Genomic DNA, 25,557 nt, shown 5'->3' with positions numbered 1-25,557 from the left:
TAATCTATTTAACTATTTCCCTAGTGATAGACACTTAGGTTTGTTTTTAAGGTTGTTGTTGTTTTTCCTTTGAGAAACACTGCTACAATAAAAATCCTGGTACACTCAGGCAAGCATTCCTGTGGGACACATTACTAAAGGTTAAATTTCTAAATATAAATGTTTCTACTTCAAAAAAAAAAATGAATGTATACTATCACATTACTCTCCACAAGTGTTGTAACTGCTTGTTTCCCAGGAGTGTGCCAGGGGAAAGAGCTCTGTGCTTGGTAGCCATTATTAATTCACGTCTTAGTGTAGATTTGCTTGAAGTCACTTCTCGCTTTGATAGGACCCTAGATGCTCTCAAAGGAGGATCTAACAAAAAAGAAAGGAAGCCTCTAAGAAAGAGGTGAATTCATAAATCATGGCGGGTTAATCCTGTTTGGGAAAATGAGAGACACACACACATTCAACAGTTGACTCTTCATTTCACTGCGCAGAGCAGAGGCATATGTTCCACTTGCTTAATTTTACTCTTCTTGATGCTCAGCAATTTGTCCCTGCTCATCCACACCAAAACTCTGGGATTCGAGTCAAACCTCAACAGCAGTGTCAAGGCCCATGAGTCAGGGAAGAGCTGTGCCTCAGATACACATCATCTTCAACTTCAACCAATTCAGACTTCCAAACATGCAGACAGCCTATAGAAAAGAATGGCTGAGCTGAGACTTGAGCTTACAACTTCTCAGCAGTATTTTCTATTTAGGTTAATAAAACTCCAAAGCAGAGTAAAGAGGACTTGTGTTAGTTTTTTTGTTTTGTTTTGTTTTTATTTTTATTTATTTATTTTACAATAATGACCTGGGGCAGCACTTGTAGTAATGCATGGCTTTGGTATTTGCATAGCATAAGCTTACATTCATTAGAAAAGCATGTTATTCATTGAATTTCCCACGAATACCAGTGGTTTTAACTAAGAAGAAAATTAATGAAATGCAATTGGTTTTGCTAATAAAGAACCATGCTAATTCCTGCAAAAAATCTAATTTTCTATAATTAGCTCATATGGAATTCATTCATTAGAAAGAAAATCATGTATACATGCAGAAAACCAAACTGCTGAGCTGGAGAGTTTCTAATAACTGAACTCTGAGAGTAACTGTTGAATAGCAGAAAAAACATTAAGCCAATATTTCCTGATATAGTATATCTCATGGCAGATTTCCAGAGCAACCATGAAAGGGGCCCCTTATTTTAGAGCCAAGCCTATGTGAAATGAGATTATTCTCTTAAGAACAATTTTTCCATAAGCCCAGGTTGTAAGGGCAAGAATATCTGATGTCAGCCTTGTCATGACTAAGCCAAGAAAGGAGACTAGAGAAAATTTATTCTATTGCCATGACTCTGGGCATTTAAAAAATCAACAGGGAGCTTTGGAACTGGATAAAATCTAAATGTTCAATGTATGCACTAAGACACTGAGACATGGGGTATTGCCCATTATGGCCCCCCACTATTTATTTATTATTTATTTATTTATTTATTTATTTTTTGAGACAGAGTCTCGCTCTGTCGCCCAGGCTGGAGTGCAGTGGTGAGATCTCGGCTCACTGCAACCTCCGCCCCCTGGGTTCAAGTGATTCTCCTGCCTCAGCCTCCCAAGTAGCTGGGACTACAGGCACCCACTACCACACCCGGCTAATTTTTGTATTTTTAGTAGAGACAGGGTTTCATCATCTTGGTGTGGCCCCTTTTTAAACTGCATTAAGCTGAAAGACTTTCACTTATGGATAAGGATTCCTCTTAGATATCTACAAAGAAGTTGCCAGTATATTGTAGTAGACTTTTAGGGTTCTCTGCCCAACTTACAATAACCCCATAACCGCTCTTTTCAGCTTAAGTGTTGACAACTACTGTATATTATGTGACTCCGTGCTCCTCCCTACCACCAAAACCAAATTCTTTTTCCCAGGAATTTGGTATTGGAACTAAAATATTGTGACTGAGTCTTGGCTGGTAAGTGGAAGAAATCTGTCAAGAATTGTGTAATTCCTATCTTCTATTACCACAATCATGGAGAAGCAGAGAAAAGAGAGATTGAGAGAGATACAGAGAGACAGAGAGGTGGGAGTTGGAGGATGGATGTGGAGAGACAATCAGAGAAAAGAAATAGAAAAGAAAGGTCTTCTGTTTTTATGGTTTCTAGTTCAGGTGACTTTCTAAAGCCTGGCTGAGTTCTTGACTTTGATACCCCTCTATCCTTATAACTGACCTCCCCTCTTTTGCTGATGTTAACCTGAATAGAATTCTGTACTTGCAACAAAATGTCTAACCATTGCACATGTTGGAGTACATATTTAAGAAGAGACCAGCTGGGGTAGAAGCCAGAGAAAAAAAAAGGGAAGAGAAAAAAAAAAGCAAGTACTTGCTATGTGTCAAGCACCTTGCTAAACACTTTAAAAATTATCTCATTACTCAATAAAGTATCCTTTAAAAAGATGTTATTTCTCCCCGTGTTTTCAAGGAAGAGTTCCAGATTTCAGAGATTTAACTATAGGCTGCACAGCTCGCTGGTAGAAGATCTGGAGTTTGTATTCACATTCGGGCTATTGGGCTTGGGCTCTGGTCTGACCGTGATAAATAACAGTCACTATAATACTTGTGTAACCTTGAGCAAAGCACTTCACTCTATTTAGGATTTGGGTAAATATAATACTATTTAAGGTCCCTTCCACCTTAGTAGTATAGTATCACTTTAAAAATTTATTTAGAACAGTGTTTCTTTATCCAGTAGTTTGAGTAGGGGTGGAAGTGTGTGAGTTAGATCTAAGCTCTCTTCTATGTCATTTCAAATTTTACCCATCCTTCATCCCTACCCTACCCTTCCCCTAAAGAATTCCATAAGGTCTGGTGGATGTGTAAAGATCATGGGCAACAGTGCTAGGATTTAAACCCAGGGCTGTCTTACCACTTTGTTATGCTGCTGTTTCCTCTTTTACTATGCCTATTGGAATAATGTAGAAGTTCAATAATTTTTTCAACTGAATTGCATGAATATTTGCCACAAATGGCTAATATGTCCTATTTTGAATGCTTCACACATTATAGAATTAACTTGTCAATTTCTAATAAAAATCTGGCTGGTATTTGTATTGGAATTGCTTTGAATCTATTGATCAGTTTGGGGATATTGCTGTCTTCACAATATTGAGCCTTCTAATCCATGAATATAATATAATTTTCCACATTTTCAAAGGTCTTCTTTAATTTCCCTCAGCAGTTTTGTAGTTTTCAGCATAGAATTTTTGCATTGCATTTATTAATTTATTTCTAGGTATTTGATATCTTTGGATGCTACTGCCAATCAATATTGTGAAAATGACCCTACTGCCAAAAGAAATCTACAAATTCACACAATCCCCATCAAAATACAACCATCATTCTTCACACAATTAGGAAAAAAACAATTCTAAAATTCACAAGGAACCAAAAAATAGCCCACATAGCCAAAGCAAGATAAGCAAAAAGAACAAATTTGGAGCTATCACATTACCTGATTTCAAACTATACTATAAGACATAGTCACAAAACAGCATGGTACTGGTATAAAAATAGGTACATAGACTAATGGAACAGAATAGAGAACCAGAAATAAACCCAAATACTTACAGCCAACTGATATTTGACAGAGCAAACAAAAACATGAAGTGGGGAAAGGACACCCTCGTCAACAAGTGGTGCTGGGATAATTGGCAAGCCACAGGTAGGAGAATGAAACTGGATCCTCATCTCTCACGGTATACAAAAATCAACTCAAGATGGATTAAGGACTCAAATCTAAGACCTGAAACTGTAAAAATTCTAGAAGATAACATTGGAAAACCCCTTCTAGACATTGGCTTAGGCAAGGATTTCATGCCCAAGAACCCAAAAGCAAATGCAGTAAAAACAAAGATAAATAGGTGGGACTTAATTAAACTCAAGAGTTTTTGCACAGCAAAAGAAAGAGCAAAGTAAACAGATGACTGAGTGGGAAAAAATCTTCACAATCTATACATGTGACAAAGGACTAAGGACTAATATCCAGAATCTACAACAAACTCAAACAAATCAGTAAGAAAAAAAATATCCCATCAAAAAGTGGGCTAAGGACATGAATAGACAATTCTCAGAAGAAGATGTACAAACGGCCAAAGAATATATGAAAAAACACTGAGCATCACTAATGATCAAGGAAATGCAAATCAAAACCACAGTGCAATACCACCTTACTCTGCAAGAATAGCTATAATCAAAAAATCACAAAACAGTAGACGCTGGCATGGATGCAATGAACAGGGAACATTTTTACACTGTTGGTGGGAATATAAACTAGTACAACAACTATGGAAAACAGTGTGGAGATTATTTAAAGAACTAAAAGTAGAGCTACCATTTGATCCAGCAATCCCACTACTGGGTATCAACCCAGAGGAAAAGAAGTCATTATACGAAAAAGATAATTGCACACACATGTTTATAGCAGCATAATTCGCAACTGCAAAATCATGGAACCAACCCAAATACCCATTAATCAATGAGTGAATAAAGAAACTGTGGTATATCTATACAATGGAATACTACTCAGCCATAAAAAGGAATTAATTAATGGCATCCATAGTGACCTGAATGAGAATGGAGAGTATTATTCTAAGTGAAGTAACTCAGGAATGGAAAACCAAATATCATGTATTCTTATAAATGAGAGCTAAGCTATGAGGACACAAAGGCATAAGAATGACATGGACTTTGGGGACTCAATGGGAAAGGGTGGGAAGGGGGTGAGGGATGAAAGACTACAAATAGGATGCAATGTATACAGCTCATGTGATGTGTGCACCAAAATCTCAGAAATCACCACTAAAGAACTTACTCATGTAACCAAACACCACCTGCTCCCCAATAACCTATGGAAATAAAAATGTTTTAAAAATATATTCTTGGTAGCAGAATAATATTCTCCCCCAAGATGCTCATGTCCTAATCCTCAGAACCATGGCAAAGGATAATTAAGTTTGCAGATGGAATTTAGATTGCTAATTAGGTGACCTTAAAATAGGGAGATTGTTTTGGGTTATCTGAGAAAGCTTAGTGTAATAAAAGGGGCCTTAAAAGTGGAAAAGAGGGCCAGGCACAGTGGCTCATGCCTGTAATTCCAGCACTTTGGGGGGCTGAGGTGGGCGGATTACCTGAGATCAGGAGTTCAAGACCAGCCTGGTCAACATGGCGAAACCCTGTCTCTACTAAAAATACAAAAATTAGCCAGGCATGGTGGCACTCACCTGTAATCCCAGCTACTCAGGAGGCTGAAGCAGGAGAATCACTTGAACCCGAGAAGTGGAGTTTGCAGCGAGCTGAGATCGCGCCACTGCACTCCAGCCTGGGCGACAGAGCGAGACTCCATCTCGAAAACAAACAAATAAAAAAACAAACAAACAACCAAAAAAAAAAAAAAAAAAGGAAAAAAGAAAAATGTAGAAGAGGTAGAAGAGGGAAGCAAAACAGGAAAGTTAAAGGGATACATTTCTTGGAAAAAAGGTTAGAGAGCTGCAACATTGTCAGCTTTAAAGATGGAAGATGGGACCACAAGCAATGGAATGCAGGTAGATCTCTAAGTTGGAAAAGGAAAGGAAAAGGATTCTCCCTGAGAGCCTTCAGGTAAAACCACAGCCCCGCTGACACCTTGACTATATAGCTGAATAAGGCCCCAATTGGATTTCTGTCCTCTTAACTGTAAGATAATGAATTGTGCAGATTTAAACTACTAAGTTTCTGGTAATTCAGTATAGCAACAATAGGAAATTAATATGGAGTTAGGGAAAAGTTCAGTAACTCAGGACTCTGAACTTTGTTAGAAAGGTCAGTTCTCTCTTCACCCCTAATCCCTTCATTCGTGGAGCTTACCCCATGGTGACATCCTGCAATTTGCCAGCTTTGGGAACAGTATCAGGCAGAGCAACATTTGCTTTTTTGCACCATCCATGCCGCAAAGCTGAGCAACAGAAAGGTTTGACGGGATAACAAATATCAACATATGAGAGCTAGGTCAGGAGGAAAAACCTGGTAGAAGCCACACAGTATTTGTGCAGTAGCCACAGGTATTTGTGGGCACAGGTGAAGCACTACTTTGAAGGATAACTTTTAGTGGGGACAAATTCCATTTTGAGAAAGTAGGAGGTTGAAAGATAGAATTTTTATAATTATGACTCTATTTGTAGGTGAGGCCACCTTGGATTATGCTAACGATAAGGTATACACTAATACTTGCTAATTTCTGAAGTTTATGACATAATTTTAAATATAATTAGAGAAGATTGAGGATGACCCCTATAATGACAGCATCCTTGCATATTAGTTTTTCAATATCTTGAGTGATAAAAAACGAGGAGGATGTGAGATGTTGTGCTGGGAAGTGCACATTGGCCTCAGACTCTCCTCTCTCTGCCAGCTAAGTCCTGAGTGAGCTCCTACTATGAACTGAAATGCAAAAAATGGAAAGGGCATTTGTTGGGGCCAGTGTAAGCCAACTGTTTCCATCCTTATTCCTTAACTCAGAAATGCAAATGAAGAATGACATTGTCAATTTCATGAGCAGTCCATATTTTTTTCTTTTGACAAGAGAGAAAGTAAATAGCATATGGATCTCCTCTGGCAGAATTACAAATAAAAGTATTTTATAAGGATATGAGTTATAAAATTAACTTTTTGTTATCTCTAAAGTGTTACTTTGCAAGGAAAAAATATAAGTAATAAATATCAGTATTCCTTTTTGTTGGAACCATATTTAGCTGGATGCAGCCCGGACAGGTGTCATGGTTATAGAACATTGTCATGTGTCTGAGTTGTGATTTCAGTATGCTTATTGCTAGTTCTTTTTTAATTTTGCTATGTTTTTAATAAAGGAAAAGACAAGGATAGATGAGGAAAATATAGAGTATTTTTTATCTTCAGTACATGTCAGTAAGAATGATGCTATGAAACTTCAGTTAATAATGAAATTGGAGCTACAAAGACCAAATCATAAATAAAATGGATTTGCAATAGTGTTACTCATAGTAGCACACAAAAAAATGAAAATATCATGTGCCATATGATATTTGCCTCTGCACTGAGTTAGATCTGTGCTTATGCTTCAATACTGTAATTGGCCATCTCATTTCTATTGCCTATGGAGCAAAAGTCTGAAATAAAAAAGAATATTCATATTTATTACTTATATTTCTTCCTTGCAAAATGACAATTTGGAGATTTTAAAAAGTTAATTTTATAACAGCCTTACAAAAGAATTTTATTTGTTATTCTTCCAAAGGAAATCCACATGCCATTTACTTTATCTCTCACCAGTAGAAAAAAATATGGACTCCTCATGAGATTGACAATGTCTTTCTTCATTTGAGTTTCTTTTTTTTTTTTTTTTTTTGAGACGGAGTCTCGCTCTGTCACCCAGGCTGGAGTGCAGTGGCCGGATCTCAGCTCACTGCAAGCTCTGCCTCCAGGGTTTACGCCATTCTCCTGCCTCAGCCTCCTGAGTAGCTGGGACTACAGGCGCCGGCCACCTCGCCCGGCTAGTTTTTTTTTTTTGTATTTTTTTAGTAGAGACGGGGTTTCACCGTATTAGCCAGGATAGTCTCGATCTCCTGACCTCGTGATCCGCCCGTCTCGACCTCCCAAAGTGCTGGGATTACAGGCTTGAGCCACCGCGCCGGGCCTCTTCATTTGAGTTTCTGAGTTAAAGAAACAAGGATGGAAACAGTTGACTTACACTGGCCCCAATAAATGCCCTTTCCATTTTTTACTTTTCAGTTCAGCTAACATTTATTGACAGCTTTTACTGTGCCAAGCACTGTGCTAGATGCCAAGGATACAGAAATGATTAAAACACAGTCCCTTTCCTCAAGAAGCCCATGCTCTGATGGTGGAGGCAAACAAGTGCTTTAGGCCAAAATTTAAAACTATGAGGGCACCAAAAAGGGAGTGGTTTATTTTGCCTGGAAAGAAATAAAACCTTCATAGAAGAGGTGACATTTGAAAGGGGCCTTGAAGGAAAAAAGAGAAGGTCAGTAGTTGTCCGTAAGAAACAATAAAACAGCGCAAAAATTCTAAAAGAAAGTTCTGTTTGTATTCTGTGGGCTGCCTGTGCAACTGGATCTGAGCATTCCCTGGGGTGGCTGAGGGGGCTGTGTGGACCAGACAGAGCACAGGCTTCCCTGGCTTCATCAGTCCAGGCTGAGTGACCTCCAGCTGCAGGAAGGGGAAAACACCGGATCCCTTCAGTGCATGGCACCAACACCTCCTATAACATCAACCCAGGGCTCCGTGTGTCCTCTTCAAGAGGAGAAAACAAGACAAAACAAAAACACCAAAATGACAGCAGGGCCTTTCTCCATTTCCTGGCTCTGAAATGAGATTAGTGAGTTAATGAATGAAGCTGTCGTGTCTTTATCTGTAAACTGGGGAAAGCTATACCTTCCTCCAGTGCTTCTGTGAGGATGAAAGAGAGAAATGCATGCAAAGCCCCTGGCACATGATCCTGAGAAATGGGAGCATGGCGATGATGGTGATGATGGTGGCGATGCTAAGGATAAAGGACGGGTCTGATCTCTGAGCTGCTGTGGGAAGCCTGAGCATCCCATGCAGTGGGCAAGAACAATGTGATCTTGGCTACCCTGGCTCTGACCCAGAGGGACTTCCTGCCCATCTGCACTTCCCTTGCCGTTGTCCTTGTGGCTCAGGTGGTGCAGGCAGCTGCTCCAACTGCTGCCTCTGGTGCCCTGACAGCTGCAGGGAGCCAAGCAATGGGCTATGAAACCGAACCTCAACTGGAAACTATCTGCCCTAAATAATCCCAGCAACAAGGTCCGCCTCACTCCTCTCCTCTGCCTGCCCCCATCCCTGTTTTCACCTGTTGTGGTTTCTGTCTCATTCCACCTGCATTTTCTTTCATTTTCTTTGCCCCTTCGCTGCCTCTTTTCCTCTCTCTCTGGTCTCCTCCTCCTCGCACCCGCACCTCTCTTTTCTTCTCTGCATTCTGACTGCTCCTCCAGTTCTGGTTTCTCCACTGTGGTGTGGCAGAGGATGTGAGGTCAGAAGGCTCAGGGACTGCCCGGCTTCTGAGATGCGGGGCAAGCCGCCTCAGCCTCCTGGGATGTGGTTTCCTCATCTGCAGAATTGGACCAGAATGACTCCGGAGTGTTCCTTCCGCTCTAAACTCCCTTTCTGTTACATTATGTTGTGTTTGCCTTTGTGCCTGCCTTTCCTGTTTCAGCTGTCTCATCTGTCCACCTGCCTCTCCCATCTGCATGCCACCACTCGGGTCCAAGCCGCCAGCATCCCTTGCAAGGACCCCTAGAGCAGCCTCCTGCTACTGGAGGTCTCCCTGCTCCTATTCTTATCCGCATCCAATGTGTTATCCACACAGAAGCCAAAGTGACCTTATCAAAATAGAGATGAGATTGCTCACTCAGCTTAAATCCTCCAAACTCCTTTACACCCCTTTTCTATCATAGGCCCCTCTTCGTGTTCTTCAGAGTAATTATTATTGCCTGAAATTATCTTCATTTACTCATGAATTTCTTAATGTTGATGTATCATTTGCTGTCTGTCTTCCACACTAGAATGCAGGCTCCAGGAGTGACGGACTTGATTGTCTTGTTTACTCCATATCCTCACTGGAGGGGCCAAGGCCTTTATTCTCTCCATCAACGCTGAATGAGGGAAACTCCCTTTGCCGCAGAAACCATCTGTCCCCTTCTTGAGAGTATTCTCTCCTAACCACACCATTTCTTACTTAGAAATACCTGTGCCTGCCAGAAATCCTGCCCATCCTTCTCTGTCATTTCTGACATAATTCCCCTCATTCACTTTTCTCAGTCAGCCAGGTCTTGTGTTTCCACGGGCTACGGTAGAGAACAATGGCAATGATGAAGCGAGTTCTTCTCTCACTTTAATGTCCATCTGTGCCATTGGATGCCTTAGGATAAAATAACTTGACCACTCAGACTTGAATCTAGATAATGTTTTACATGCCAAGAAAGAGACTTCTTTAAGAAAATGTATTAAAACTTCCAAAATTCTGTGCTTGGTTCTTGGGGAGATGTTAGGAGTAGCCATTTTCTTTAAAACACCTCTTTAAAGTAGGTAATGTTAATATGTCCATCTTACAGGCAACAAAACTGGGATTTAGAGAGTGCACACCTGGACGAGGCCATAGAGCCAGAGGTGCATGGAGCCAGGATTTGGATGGAAGAAGTGCAATGCCAGATCCAGGTACCTAGCCACCATTACTCCCCAGATTACTCTGCATTATTTTCAGCATCACACTTATAAATAACTGATGCAGTCAGATTTCTGTATAGCTTAGCTTTTGGAGGCCACTTGCTTCCATTATAACATAAACTCCGTCCGGGCAGGTACCATATCTGACCCACTCACTGCACTCATTCCAGTGCTTACAGTAATGCCTCATACATAATGGACGTTCAATAAGTATTTGCTAAATGAATTAGTTATTTGCATATTGAGGATGAGATATAAAAGAAGTCCTGATAATTCTGTATATAAAACTCCGTCTTAGCCAGGAACTGTGGCTCACACCTGTAATTCCCAGCGCTTTGGGAGGCCAAGGCAGGAGGATCACTTGAGCCCAGGAGTTTGCAACCAGCCTGGGCAACAGAGACATCATCCCTACCAAAAAAAAAAATTAAAAATTAGCCAGGCACTGTGGTGCATACATGTAGCCTCAGTTACTCCAGAGGCTGAGGCCAGAGGATCACTTGAGCCCAGGAGTTTGAGGCTGCAATAAGCCATGATCACTCCAATTCTCTCCAACCTGGATGACAGAGAAAGACTGGGTCTCTAAAAAGTAAAAACCATTTTCTTTGTCGATGGAATTTTCTCAAAAGTATTTTCAGTGGTGACGTATCTTTTTCCTTTGAGAATGCATTGCATTTTTGCAATTAGCCAAAACGGTTAAAGACTGCTTTTTTGTCAAAAAGAACATATGGTCATAAAGCATCATCACTGCTTTTCTTCCCCTGAAATTAGATCTATTTGTGGAGGTGTCTAACTTTCTGTACTTTGGGAAGCTTATGCACTCTGGTAAGGCCCCTGGACTCTGTCTCAGAATCATTGTTTTTATAAGTATAAAAGAAAATATATAGAATTATAAAGAGCCAATTATATTGAATACAGTTATCAAAATATAAAAAATTGTGACATAGTAACATATTTGCTTCTTTAATAATGTATTAAATAAGAAGATCTAAAAATGTCTAATATCAACCTGGGAAAGATATTTACAGATATCTGTAAAAACTAAAATTTGTGATATGAAAATAACAGAATTAAATTAGACTCAGAATTTTCACTGGTAACAAAAACTTAGGTATTACTGTTGCTCTCATAATTAAAGGAAACTTTAACTTTCATAAAGAGGTTAGTACAAAGAAAGACATAATTTTTCCTGCCCAAATTTACAGGCTCCTGAATCTTATCCACAGACTCCATGGACCCCAAATTCTAGAACCCTATGTTAGAGAAATCCAGAACAGGTTCAGCAATAGCAGCTACATTTAAGTAAGTGTATTACCCCTTAAGGTGACCCTAAAGGGGTTGTTCTTTACTTGGTGTATAAGTTCTGACATACCCAGTTATTTTTAAAATTCAGCACCACTTTTAAACCTACTCTAAACCTTTTTAAATTTAAAATTATTTAATTTTAAATTAATTTTTTAAATTTAAATTTTTAAATTAAGTTGCTAAAATTCAGTCTCGCTTTATACCTACCAATAGTGGGCATAGTTATTATCATTTTAATCTGTTTGTTTATTCTCTATCTACATATATATGATATAATATTCTGAAAACTTTTAATCCTTGACTATTATAAATTTATGAATTGTATTGGTAGATTTTATTTTATATTTTTAATTTGTTCCTCCTCTTTCATCTTTTTTTTTTTTGACCAACATCTCCCTAACCCCTTTCCCAAATTTATTGATTTTTAAATATTAATTTAAAATAGTGAATGCAGTCACATAATCCAAAAATTCAAAAGGTATAAACATACAGAAAATCTCCTTCTATCTCTGTCCAGAGTCACTTGGGTCTCTTTCTTTAAGGCAACCAATATTAGTTTCTTATATATTCTTTCAGAAATGTTTGAGATATACAAGCTTGTAAATTGTAGCATATTATCCACACGATTTTCGACGCTTTTTTTTTTCACTTCTATGTCTAGAAGTTAATTCCATATTGGTGACTTAAAACCTTCTTCATTTATTTTAGTGGCTGCATAGTCTATTGTAAGGATGTATCATAATTATTATTATTATTTTTTTTTTTTTTTGAGATGGAGTCTCGCTCTGTTGCCCAGGCTGTAGTGCAGTGGCCAGATCTCAGCTCACTGCAAGCTCCGCCTCCCGGGTTTACGCCATTCTCCTGCCTCAGCCTCCCGAGTAGCTGGGACTACAGGCGCCCGCCACCTCGCCTGGCTAGTTTTTTGTATTTTTTTAGTAGAGTCGGGGTTTCACCATGTTAGCCAGGATGGTCTCGATCTCCTGACCTCGGGATCCGCCCGTCTCGGCCTCCCAAAGTGCTGGGATTACAGGCTTGAGCCACTGCGCCCGGCCTGGATGTATCATAATTATTTAACCAGTCTCTACTGATGGGCATTTAAGTTTTGCTATTTGATTTGCAGTTTACTATCATGAAAATTATTTGCTATTAGAAAAAGGGAGAATAGCAAAAAGTATTGTCTAAGATCAGAATTTTGTCGTGGACACCCACATCTGTGGGTCTTAGAATCATGAACCCTAAATATAAGTAGGTGGCAAGAGATGTATACCACACAGAGGTTAATATAACATATTGAATCACAATATCATGGATAATACCCTAACAGGATAGACAGGAAACACAGAAATGTCATCAACTCTTTCAGCAGTCTAGGCCAGGTTTAGCGTTTTTCAGGACCTAAGAGGGGATAACTGAAGACAGGTAGGATGTCCCCAGTTCGGCAGGGCCCTTTGGAGGAAGCTTGAAAGTTTCAACAGAGTACATTGGTTTTGTTTTGTTTTGTTTACTCTGGCTCTCAGGAACAGAGACTTGAGTTGATAACACTCATTGGTTCATGGCACAATGTCATCAGCGGTCCATGGAGATTCCTCTACTGTGCTTATTTCTTCCTCTTAACCCCCATTTCTGTCTTTCATTGCTCCTGTCCCCCATCATTCTAAGTCAATGTGTTTAATGTGTATATTTTTATGTGCAAAATGGATATGATGTTTTGTGCATGTGTGTGTATTTCAGATTTACAGCAATGACACTGGATTATAACTAATTCTCTTTCTTCTTCCACCTCCACTATGTTGTATGGTCCCTCCATGTTGTTACACAGACATCTAATTCACGGTCTCTAACTGCAGGGTGGTCACATCCATCACTTTGTATCCACCTGCTTTCTCAGCGAGGGACAGCCAGGGTGCCTCCTGCTCCTTGCCACCAGAAATTAAATTGCAGTTCACAACCTTGCACGTGGCCCTCTCTAGATCTGTGTGAGAATTTATCTAGTGTACACACCTGGGATAGAATTGCTGGATTGTACAATTATATATACTTAGTTTGACTAATTACTGCCAGATTACTCCCCCAGATGGCTCCTCAGCAGCAACAGCAGAACACCTGAGAGTTTTCCATCCCCATATGTTTGCCAGCTCTTGAAATGGTCTTGCTTTCTATTTTTTTTTCCAGTCAAGTGATATATCATAATTATTTGCATTTGCGTTTGTCTATTAGCAGATATTTTGAGCATCTCTTCAATGCTTGTGGGTCTTTTCAGTGTACTCCTCTGTAGATTGCCTGTTCCTACCCACTGTCTGTGCTTCTAGGGTTTCTGTCTTTTCCTTGTCGATGGGTAAGAATTTTTGATATAATGTGTTTTCCTCAATAATGTATAAGAGTTTCTTGTCAATTTTAGCTATGATAAATTCTTTTTCAATTTTCTCATCTGCCTGTTATCTTTGCCCTTCATTGAACCAAAAGTCCTACTTTTAAAGTAATAATATTAATCTTTTTAAAAATGTATGGTTGTGCTTTTGATGTTCTGTTTAATAAATCGTTCCCATCCTAGTTAACAAAGATACTCTCCTACATTTTCTCCTATTATATTTCTCAATTTATATTTTACATTTCAACACATCTGACTTCACCTCTATGTAGGTATTAGGAAGGGATTCAGTTTCATTTTTCTCCAAAGATAGTGGGACCTTTGAGCCAGTGTGCTTGAAAGAAGCAGAAGCTGCAGGCTGGAAGAGATGGAAGACAGGAGGAAATAAGATATCTGGGACCCACAGAGAAAGGTCATAGATGCATAATCCAGAGGCTCCATGTGACCTACCCTAGGAGGCACTCCTCCATCTGCGGTCTGTAACAAAATACTGAAAAAGCCAGCATGCAGCATACTTCTCTTACAAATAAAGCCGTTTGGAGGAATTTCCCAGCAGCACTGAAGTTCCGGTACATGGCTTTAAAAATATCCCCTGTACACAACAGAAGGACTTTCCCAAGTGGGAGGGAGAGTTGGGTGAGTAGGAAGAAAGGAAGCACCGGAGGGAGGCAGGCCAGAGCACACACAAGCAGGTAGCTGAGAATCGATTGCACTAAAGATGAGTTGGATGACAGAAAAATCAAAGAATTATTTCTGGTCCTCAAAGTTGAAAATCTACCCTTTTAGGAAAGGTAATTGGTTCCTTCCCAGTGTCTGAATCTTGAACATTCTTCTATTTCTAGTTTATTATCAACTGCCTGTGGTTAGACCCAGGTCTTATCAACCAATTAAAAAGGCCAAAGAAAAGCCCATGGAAAATGACCTAACCAAATTATAGGCAAATGTTTGATATTTCTAGACTTACAATATGCATATATTATAACAAATGCAAAGATGCCAGATTCTTTTAAAATTTTCTTCTTCGTAGATGGACCCAGCAGTCAGCCTTTCATTCTTCTGTGACTTTACCTCTACTAAGGAACCCCATCATAGCTTCAGGGAGGCTGTGAAATTGTCCTAAGACCGTAGCTCAAGGAGGATAAGAAAAAAAACCTTGAGGGAAAGAAAAAAAAGCAAAAAATGTTCTCTTTTCAAATTTACAAAAGTGGTTCTTAAGAGCTGGAATTTTTCTTGACTGGCCAAAAGCAATGGCTACCCAGTGGGAGGAAAAAGCAGAAGGGAAATAAAAGGTCACAGGGAGCATTTTGTGTGTATGTGTTTTTTAAAATTTTTTTGTGAGTTTTTTTGTCCTGAATAATTTTTTTAATGCAAGAGGAAATTTAATTTGATGTCTTCAATCTCTCTGCTAAGTCCTCTCTTTTTTTGTTCAAAAGAAAGAACATCTCTGATTGAAGGCATCTTCCAGCTTATTCACAAACTGAGAGTTATGCAAAGTATCCCCAACTTTTAAAAGAAGTCAACAAGGTGTATTAAAGCTTATATGACTTGCAAATAGAAGATATATGTCTTGTTAAATAGATTGCTCTTATGACACAATGTGGAATATCGTTAGGACTCTGGAGTTAAATCCTGGGATTCTTCTGCCCCTTACATAATGTGAGGTCTATGGTGATGTACTTACACTCTCTGAGCCTTGGTTTCTTCACTCAAAAAACTGAGATAATAATACTACCTACTTTATAGTGATATTAGAGTATTATATGCCACATACCTATTAAATGACTAAAAATACTACTGACAATACCAACTTCTAATGAAGGTGTGTGGCAGTTGAAACTCTCATATATTGCTGATGGGGATGCAAAATGGTACAGCCATTCTGGAAGAAGTTTTGTAGTTTTTTGTATGTAATCTTACATATGACCTAACAATCCCACTCTTGGATATTTTCCCAAGTGAAATGAATACTTATATTCACACACTATATGTAAATATTTACAGCAGTTTTATTTATGATCACCAAAACTGGAAGCAACCCAAAAGACTGGGAAAATGAATTAATAAGCTATGATACAGCCATACAATGGAAAATTACTCAGCAACAGAAAGGAATGAACTATTGATACACACAGGTTGGATGAATCTCAGAGGCATTAGGCTAGGTGAAAGAAACCAGTCTCAAATGTTATATATTGTACAATTTCATTTATGTAACATTCTTGAAAAGACACAGGTATATCGACAGAAAAGAGGAGCTTGGTTGCCATGGATCTGCTCAGGGTTAAGGGTGGAGAAAGAGTTGACTGGAAGAGAACAGCAGCGAGTTTCATGAGCTAATGGAATTGTTCTGTGTCTTGATTGTGATAGTACTTTAAGAATCTATGCCTGTGTTAAATGTCATAGAACTGGACACCAAAAAGGTCAATTTTACTGTATGACTTTAAAAAATAAAACTTTAAACAAGATTACATAAAATAATGCATATTTAATATAGTCCCTAGCAGACAGTAAATTTTATCTGTGAGGTCTTTCCAAGACTGGTATAGAGTATATCTCCATGCATCTAATTTAATAGAGCCAACTGGTAGAGTTCAATACAGTGTGCCCAGGTGAAACATAAGATAAAAGAAAATACTATAAACCATGTAAATAGTGCAGTGATTCTACCTGACCACCTCCTCAATACATATGTGCTTGGAGTGCAGGAGAGATGGGAAAAGTGAATCTGATCTTCCACATTTGGTGCCAGTTCCCACATGCTCCTCTCATGGTATGGACATCTCTCTGTACTGAATGTGCTACTAGTGTTTCAAGATAAGAACATTTCCTAAAATATGGCCTCCAAACGCAAGCCGACTACTTATTCTGCTAGTAATCCAAAGAAACAGGAATATGTCTAGACAGTGGGAAAAAACTGACTGTGTTGGGTTTATTGACATTCAATTTGATGTCTTCCTAAAAGATTATAAATGGTAATTTTGGCTATATGCAACTCTTGCCATACACACTCATATGATTTAAAATCAGCTCTGTTGCTCAGAGAAGAGAAAACTCATTGATATTTAATGCAGATTGTCATATACACCTGCTTGATTGGCTGTTTGGAATTGCTAATAGTCCTTAAGCAATGCTTCTAGAAAATACACCAGCCATTATGACAGCTCAAGGACGGGCAGACCGCAGAGACACTCAGACCCAATGACAAATGCAGGTTGACTTCCGCACCTCCCATAGTTTCAGTTTAATGAAGGTAAATAGTCTAGTGTGTTATCCTACCCCCAAATGAATGAGTCTTGACCTAAAAGAACTCTTTGGCAGTGGTATTTAAAAGCTGGGACATACTCTTCATGGTTGAGAGTCTGTAGATTATTCACCTTTTAAAGTTAGATTTAATTTCTGGAAAAGTAAATGTAATTTTCAGTTAAATCTTATGTTTGGTAAGATAATTCTGTTAGAGATACCAATTTTGGTAAAAAATATATTGTTATATATGTTTATATATAATAATACATATAATGTATATACATATATATACATACATATATACATATATACACATATATACATATATATATAGAGAGAGAGAGACATGCCTAGGAAGCAAGGAAGCTGGTTTTAGGGGTCTCCCAAACTGTTTGAGACATGTATAGACTGGAAAACGTTAACAGGCTAGGAAATTGCTTTTTAAATGTCTTCAGCTCAGTGTCAGTCTTTCAAATTGACTTCTTTGAAGGTAGAATATTAACATGAAAGTATGTATTCTAGCATTTATTAGTTGAGTCTCATCTCTCCTGAGCCTTTGTTTTGTTAAGGTGCACAATCTTGATGTAATCTTAATTTTTGTTTGATTGAAAAATCCAAATTGAGCAATGCATAGACTTACAAAAGAACATAATAATTGCTAATATTTTATTGTATAACTACATTGAATTATGTTGAAGGAACTCTCCTAAGCATTTGACAAGTATTATTTTATTTAATCCTCACATCTACTTTCTGTGAAAGCTACTATGCTATACCCATTTTACAGTAGAGGGCTGAGATCCAGAGAGGTTAAGTAACTTGCTAGTGGCCAAACGGGTGGTAGGTAAGTTGTAGAGTCAAGGCTGCTTGATAAGGTCTGCCTGACACCTGAGTGCCTGCTTCCCAGTCTCCTTGCTAAGTTGCCTTCCAGGAAAGGCATGGAAAATGATTAGAATGGTAACAAAGCAATCCAAGACAGGATATGAGAACCAATCGGGATACAGGACACGACTGGGGATTCAAAGTGAGTTAGGGAGAAGAGGTACAAAGAGGCGAACAAACCCTTGTTCTGATTCTCTCCATTTGAAATAATGCCCAGAGTAATCCATCATTTATTATTATTATATTTTTTAAGATGGAGTCTTGCTCTGTCACTCAGGCTGGAGAGCAGTGGCGCAATCTCAGCTCACTGCAAACTCCAACTCCTGGGTTCAAGCAATTTTCCTGTCTCAGCCTCCTGAGTAGCTGGGACTACAGGTGCGTACCACCACACCCAACTAATTTTTTTTGTATTTTTAGTAGAGCTGGGATTTCGCCATGTTGGCCAGGCTGCTCTTGAACTCCTGACCTCGTGATCCACTCATTCTGTCCTCCCAAAGTGCTGGGATTATAGGCGTTAGCCACTGTGCCCAGCCCATCATTTATTATTTAACCTAAATATTTAATCTATTAATTCACTCAACAAGTATGACTGATCTCCTATTACATGCTGAGTTCTGAATTAGCTAGGCACACAGAGTTGAATCTACCAAGGCTTCTGATTTTTTTTCCATTTTATTTTTAGTTGACATGTAATAATTGTACATATTTATAGGATACAGAGTGATATTTCAGTATGTGTATACAATATATGCAGATCAAAACAGGATAATTAACATATCAATTACTTCATTTATGATTTCTTTGTGTTGTGAACATTCAAAATCATCTCCTCTAGCTTTTTGAAAATATACAACAAATTATTAAAGAGCTTTTGGTCTATTATATGAGCTATTATTTACTTTAAAACATTTCATCATAGACAATGTATTATAGATACATGTGTGTTTATTTTACACTCTAATCAAAAACACATACTTCAGAGTGATCAACCAGCCCCTAATTATTACAGTCATACCCCAGAAGGGCTGCTACAAGAGTTTCAGCTCTTTATTTCTAATCAACAATGTGTTTTGTTTATTGGCATAATAAATTATTTTCTATCATGCTAGTAAACAAAAGTGTTTCCATTAGTGCAATTAGTGTGTTCAAGAGGTAGATTGGCTAAAAATAGTATGGAAACATACTCCATCCTTGCATGACAGGGTATGAGAATCTTCTGACCTCAGTGGTCTTTATATCTAGTTAAATGCCAGATTTTTGTGTATAAAAACTTATGGAGACTATAGATGTTATCTTCCACCAGGAGAGGATCACCCCTTTCCTCTGTGGGGCAGATAGACTGAGGCTGGGAGAAGCATCTTCCCCAAGCTTGTGACTGGGCTGCGTGTATCTTGGGTTTGTTCCTGTTCCCAGAATGAGGCCCTTCTTCTAAGTGAGAACATGAAGTATGGACCAGGACCCCAGTGCCTGGGAGATCTTTGACTTCTCAGTGCTCACAGAATACAGAAAACTCCCATTTGCTTTTCAGAATTTTTTTGATTTTTAATCTCCTGTTCCACGCAGCTTCAGAATTCTGAAATTTCTTAAAGGGAAACCAGCTGTGTGTTTGAGGCTCCTCAAGTCTCCAGCGAATTCTAGCCTCACATAAATGCCAAAACTTCTGCTTTCCTATCCCAACAGTGGCCCTCTGTTGGACCAAGCAAGATGCTTAGCTCTGGCCATACCTGGAACTGGCCAAAGCTGCCAGGGAACAGGCGACTGCAAACAAGTCACCTCACCACTGCCCCCAGGCCCCATGAACCAGAGTTCCTCTCCAGCAGTCAGTGTCTTCGCAGAACCATGAACTGGAGGAAAGTTCTGCTCTGCTTTTCTAAGATTTTTAAACTTAGTTTCTAAGTCTGCCACTGGGCTCAGCTTCAGGATTGAGCAATGTCTTCCAGAAGAAACTAGCTGTGGGTTAAGGCCATTGAAATCACCAGTTGGGTCACCTCCTTACTGCGTACCTGCCCCAGTCTCTGCTGTTTTCTCCCTCCCTGGCAACAGCAGCCCCTTGCTGGAGCCAAGAAAGGCTTCTCAGCCTCATGGTCACACCTAGAACTAGACAAATGCCCCCTAGGAAAAAGCTGCAAAGATCCCTCCCTCACCCCTCTGGGATTTTCCCATCTGGAATTTTAGCCCATCCAGTCCTCATTGCTTTTGCAGCTCTCTGATGCCTTGAAACAGATGTGTTTTTTGAATTTGATCTAGCTTTTTTTCAGTTGTGTTCCCGTGGGAGTGTTAAGCTGCCATAAACCACTCTATTCTAAGTGGAAAGCCCCATCTGCACTTTTGAAATGGCAGCCAATGCAGGACCCAGGTTGCTGGTGGGAAGGACTCTGCATGATGCCAGCCATAGTGTTGAATCCATCTTGCCCCCAGAATAGTATCCATTTGTGTCCAATGAGACTTTCACACAAAGTATGAAACTAAAAGGATAGAACTGGGATTCAAGAAGATTGCCAAACAGGTTCTAGACTGTTTGGTGTCTGCTTTCTAAAAAAAAAAAAAAAAAAAAAAAAAGTGTGAAAGGTCTGGGTTTGAGAATTTTCTTTTTGTTTTTTTGAGACAGACTTTTGCTCTGTCGCCCAGGCTAGAGGGCAGTGGCACAATCTCAACTCATTGCAACCTCTGCCTCCCAGGTTCAAGCAATTCTCCTGTCTCAGCCTCCCAAGTAGCTGGGATTACAGGTGCATGCCGCATGCCTGGCTAATTTTTTTGTATTTTTAGTAGAGCTGGGATTTCACCATGTTGGCCAGGCTGGTCTTGAACTCCTGACTCAGGTGATCCACCCTCCTTCGGCATCTCAAAGTGCTGGGATTACAGACGTCAGTCACCGTGCCCAGCTAAGAGTTACTTTCATTATAACCTGGTAGGAAAGCTGCAGGGGAGGAGATCCTAAACTAAATTACCTCTAAATTTTTGAAGGTTACAAGTTCTTAAAAAAAGAACCTAATAATTGAGAATGACCAAATTGGCTTAGATCCATTCTCAACAGAGTCCAATTTCTTTCTTTCTGACTGACATCACTTCTTTAGTAATAAGTGCTATAAATAAACAAACCTGTGTGTAAAGCATTATTTCCTGTTCCTTCTGCTCTAAAAATTAACTTTCCACTGAACAACTTCATTTACCTGGTCCATGAGGTCCACAAGTATGTAAATACATTTGTTTTACACCTCTGTATCCCCTCAATTGTTTTAAAAACATCAATTCTATGTCTTCTCAGTCTTTGTATTTTCTCACTTGAGTGCTTATTTTCCCATTTGTATATTTACTAAAATCCCTAATTCTAATTTTAACCAATCTTTCCCAGAGACTTTTCTTCTCCAGCTCTGTATTTATTTATCCAAAGATTTACTAAGTATTGCCTTATTATATCCAGAGTTACGTACTGTACATAGCCACATCTCAATTTTGTAGCTAAGAAAGACAATATTTGATTTCATATATCTGAAGGTAATTGATATTTGATTGGAGAACTACCATTTTAATACAAAACAGAGAATCTAAAGCACTCTATACCTTGTCTGTCAATTTCTCACCAAACCTTAGCATACTGTCTTACACATACTGGGCATTTAGCAGCTATGCTAATGTATTAATCAATGAAAAGTATATTAAATTCATTCAGGGAGTAAGTAAAAGTACACATATGATTTGTAATATCTCCCATGTTCTTCTCTTGAATCTCGTCTAAAATAAAAGCCCATGTTGTAGACTCAGAAACCTGTTTGTTGCTTCAGGCCAAAAGAAGAAAGAAAAACTTTGTTTAAAAGAAGCAATCTTTGCTTCTGAAAGAACAATCTGAAAGCAATCTTTGCTTCTGAAAGAGTGAGGATAGAAGACATATCAAAAGAGAGAGCTTCCCAAATCATTCTTGAAAGGGCATAGAAAACAGGCATAGGGGAAGGTTTACATTCAAAGAAAGAATGATAAAGATGTGAAAAGGCAAGAATATAGAGGTGTCGAAAAGTACACTTAGATTAAAGAAGACAGTACACTGTGTTGACTTTCTAGGTAGAAACTACAAGGAAATGTGATAGTGAGGAACCCTGGAGCAAGATAGGAAGAAGGAAGCTTATTTCACTAACTTCTCTTTCAGACCCTAAGGCTTCACCTACACTGAAGTTTGCACATTACCAGGACTCTGAGCACCATGCCGGGAGGGTGAGTTAAGGGAGAAAAAAAGTGTTTGTGCACCTTGATATTTATGAAGATCTGTTGGAGACCATCCATGTGCTGAAGCCACCATTTATTTTGCTTGTGGAGGTTTTCTCTTATTTGGTTCTTTTAAAACAGGAAGAAAAACCAGAAAGAAATGATTTCTAAAAATCCTTTCTCTCAACAAAACACATGTTTCTGACTTCATCTTCACTCACCTTCTCTGGGGAGGACTTCTGCCCAAGTTGATATGATGATAACGCATGTTAGGAATGCGTTTAACATAACAATGGTGTGCACAACACATTTGAGCATTTATCCATGAGGATATGTGATGCTGGCAAATTGAAGGCTGGTTCCAATTTGCTTGTGGATAGACACAGAAGACTAAGTCCAATGCAAAAGTGCAGAGTAAACATTTGATAAATACGGTCAAATGAATCAACCAATGAATGAACACAAAACAAGTTGAACCATACATATGTAAAGAAAACACCATAGAAAGAGTCATCTAAGCTCTCTGCTTGGTCATAGATTTATCACATCATCAACAATTTATTTCATCAACAATTTATTGCATCAACAAATGAAACAGTAAAATGAATCCAAACTTGCTTTGTACATCTGAAAAAATTGCTGGCAGATAAAGGTATCTCAAAAAAAAAAAAAAAAGGAGACAGAAGTTTGACATCTTATATATGCAGGTCCTGATTAAAAAATAAGAAAACAGACTGAGCACAGTAGCTCATGCCTGTAATCCCAACACTTTGAGAGGCTAAAGTGGGAGCATCACATGAGCCCAGGAGTTTGAGACCAGTCTGGGCAACGTAGTGAACCTCCATTTCTATTAATTAAAAAAATAATAAGAAGAAAGCAAAACAAAAACATTGCTTCATCCAATTAGAACATACACTGAAAAACAAAAGGATGTCAGGCCTAAGTTTGGATTCTTGCTTCATCTCTTCTGTTTGCTTCAGGAATGTTACTTAACGCCGGTGAGCCTTTTTCCTCATCTTTGAAATGTGATACCCATACTTATTTGGAAGTGAATTAACCTAGTACATATACTAAGTAAACTCATGAAGGTAAAGGCCTTGTGGGTTCTTTTCACTTGATAAGAATTTTCTATTTAGATTCCTTTTTCTTCTTGGAGTATGTACAGTATGTTCGCTGCTGACTATAAAGTAACGTGCTCATGCCATTTTTGAGGATAAAGGAGAATTTATTAGGTTGATCAGAGGAGCATGCAGTAAGAATATAATAAGTACACTGATGCCAAGAAAAGGTTTCTTCTTATCCGGTTACTGCTCTTGTTTTCTTTGGACATTTCATCTCCAAATCCACCTCACGCCTACATTAAACAGTCTTCTGGAACATAGATGCATGAAGGGGCCTAATAAAGGTTTGATCTTTTTTGGTTAGGTCACTTCTTTCTCCTCTAGAAATTTATCTCAGGCTCACTATGTGCAGTCCCTGTACAGAAGCTTTTATTGTTCATTTCCAGAATGCAGACATTGCCACGCTGATAGGTGGGTTCAGACCGCCATGTCTATCAACTCATCATTTTCTTGGAGCAGACAGTCTTGGATGGCTTTAAAATAAGGCTGAGAGATCAATCATAAGGCCATGAAGAACAGTCGTGGTTTTCTTTTGGCAAGAGCAGCAATTCCCGAACTTTAGTCATTTTAATGTGATGGCCATGATTTTTGTCACGTCGGCACACCAACTCATCTTTATGTTTTGATCATAGTTGCTTAATGCTTCCTTAATATTGTTTTAAAACACCTCCTCTTTTTACCCAAAATTATTTAAAATGAAAGTTTATATTATTATTTTCATTGTTAAAAAAATCACCATAAAAAGAAAAATTTTTAAAGTATAAATTCTAACTAGAAGTCTGTCTAAGATTCTGAGCTTCTGACCTGCTTTTTTTAAAGATGGAGTTTATGAAGTGTAAAAGATATGTGTTAAAGATTTGTAGCTCTGAACTTAGACTTTCTGCTTGATGAAATCAGCACTGAGAAGGAATTGAAAAGGGAATCACTTCCTCATCCTGTGGGTCAAGAAGATGTAATGCTTTATCTAAGGACTGTCAGTAATGAAGAAGTGCCTGTTATAGGGGTGTGCTAAGGGCAACCCCATTTCTCTGGTTATAGGGATCTGCAACCTCAGTGGGGCCCAAGACGGGTACATTTGGGTCACGGCCAATATGCAGAGAAAGAGAGAACACACACCTTTTTGCTGAGTACCCTGTTATGTAGATATTTCACAAATATTGGTTCCCTGGAAGCCCCTCCCACCTTCCCTCTCATCCTTGTAAGTTCTTCCTCACATCCCACCTTAATATAAACAATAACCAGTTATTACTGTGGGTTCCCTATGTGCCAAGCAGTTTCATGTATCATTTCATTCAATCTTCACTACACTTTAATCATTTTATGACTGAGGAAACTTAATTTATAACTGAAGCAACTTGCCCCAAATTGCCCAAGGGCAGGGATCTCTTATGATTTGGGGTTCTACCACCAAGATATAATTAGAGATAAGGATGTTATTTAGCTAATTAAGTCAAATAGACAAAACAAACCATTTACCTCAATTATCTGAATTTTGGCTCACCATTCTTAAAGTTTGGCTCAGAAATTATACTCTTCTTTTTTCTAGGAACAGTTTTGTTTTGTTTTTGGCTTGGGTAATCTGGCTTATTGCCTCGGTTCCCTCATCAGTGACTACCACAGTATTGTTCTCAGAACCATTTCATAAATATACATGGAGAGAGGAAGTAAGGGAGAAAGAGAGAAGGGGAGAGAAGGAGGGCAGGAGGGAGGGAGAAGGATGCCTCTTTGTTAGCAAACTCACTGGACGTGTATTCCTGAGAATGGAGGTCTGTACCTAATGATTGCTAATAAGCCTCATCACCTTTGGTCACTTCCCCTACTATAGATGGTTCACTGTGTTTCTGTTACCCTCAGCCCTAAAATGGAGCTCACAGAATTGGCCCTAACCTCCTCACATGGCTGTGACAATCTAATGAGTGTATGTTTGCAGAAGTATTATACCCATAAACACGTTGCTTCAGATGGGATTCTTCCTGGTGATTTAATTGGGTGCTCTGCCCTCCTAGGGAGCTGCAGCTTTGCAGGACTCTCTAGAACTATAGTGACAGCCAGCCATCACTTCAGGGATAATACTAAGTAAGAAACTCTTGATCCTATCTAAATTCTCCATGCCTTGTATGTGCAAATGTGAAAAGTCAGAAACACCAT

The 25,557-nt window shown here is 38.8% G+C and overlaps 1 protein-coding gene across 1 annotated transcript; it reads right to left on the bottom strand.

The window, feature by feature from the left end:
- Positions 1-594: 594 nt before the first annotated feature.
- On the bottom strand, positions 595-13,405 carry HMHB1 (histocompatibility minor HB-1). Its single transcript, XM_065547207.1, has 3 exons — positions 13,336-13,405; positions 9,029-9,079; positions 595-683 (listed from the first exon to the last, which is right to left on the bottom strand). The coding sequence occupies exons 1-3, from the start codon at positions 13,403-13,405 to the stop codon at positions 595-597; spliced, it is 210 nt and encodes a 69-aa protein (XP_065403279.1).
- Positions 13,406-25,557: the final 12,152 nt, after the last annotated feature.

This window comes from Macaca fascicularis, chromosome 6 (assembly GCF_037993035.2).
Source record: "Macaca fascicularis isolate 582-1 chromosome 6, T2T-MFA8v1.1".
Lineage (NCBI taxonomy): Eukaryota > Metazoa > Chordata > Mammalia > Primates > Cercopithecidae > Macaca > Macaca fascicularis.
Note: the sequence above shows the minus strand (reverse complement) of the source record. Positions and strands in the feature narration are given on the sequence as shown.

Excerpts from the sequence above, each read along its gene's own strand:
- HMHB1 (XM_065547207.1), bottom strand. The coding sequence starts at position 13,405 with ATGGAGGGACCATACAACATAGTGGAGGTGGAAGAAGAAAGAGAATTA. Across the intron at positions 9,080-13,335 it reads TATAATCCAGTGTCATTGCT|TGGAGAAACCAGAACTGGAG; the intron begins GTAAATCTGAAA and ends GCCACACCACAG. Across the intron at positions 684-9,028 it reads ATGCAGAGAAGAAAAGAGAG|GCTGTCTGCATGTTTGGAAG; the intron begins GTGCGGGTGCGA and ends TCTTTTCTATAG.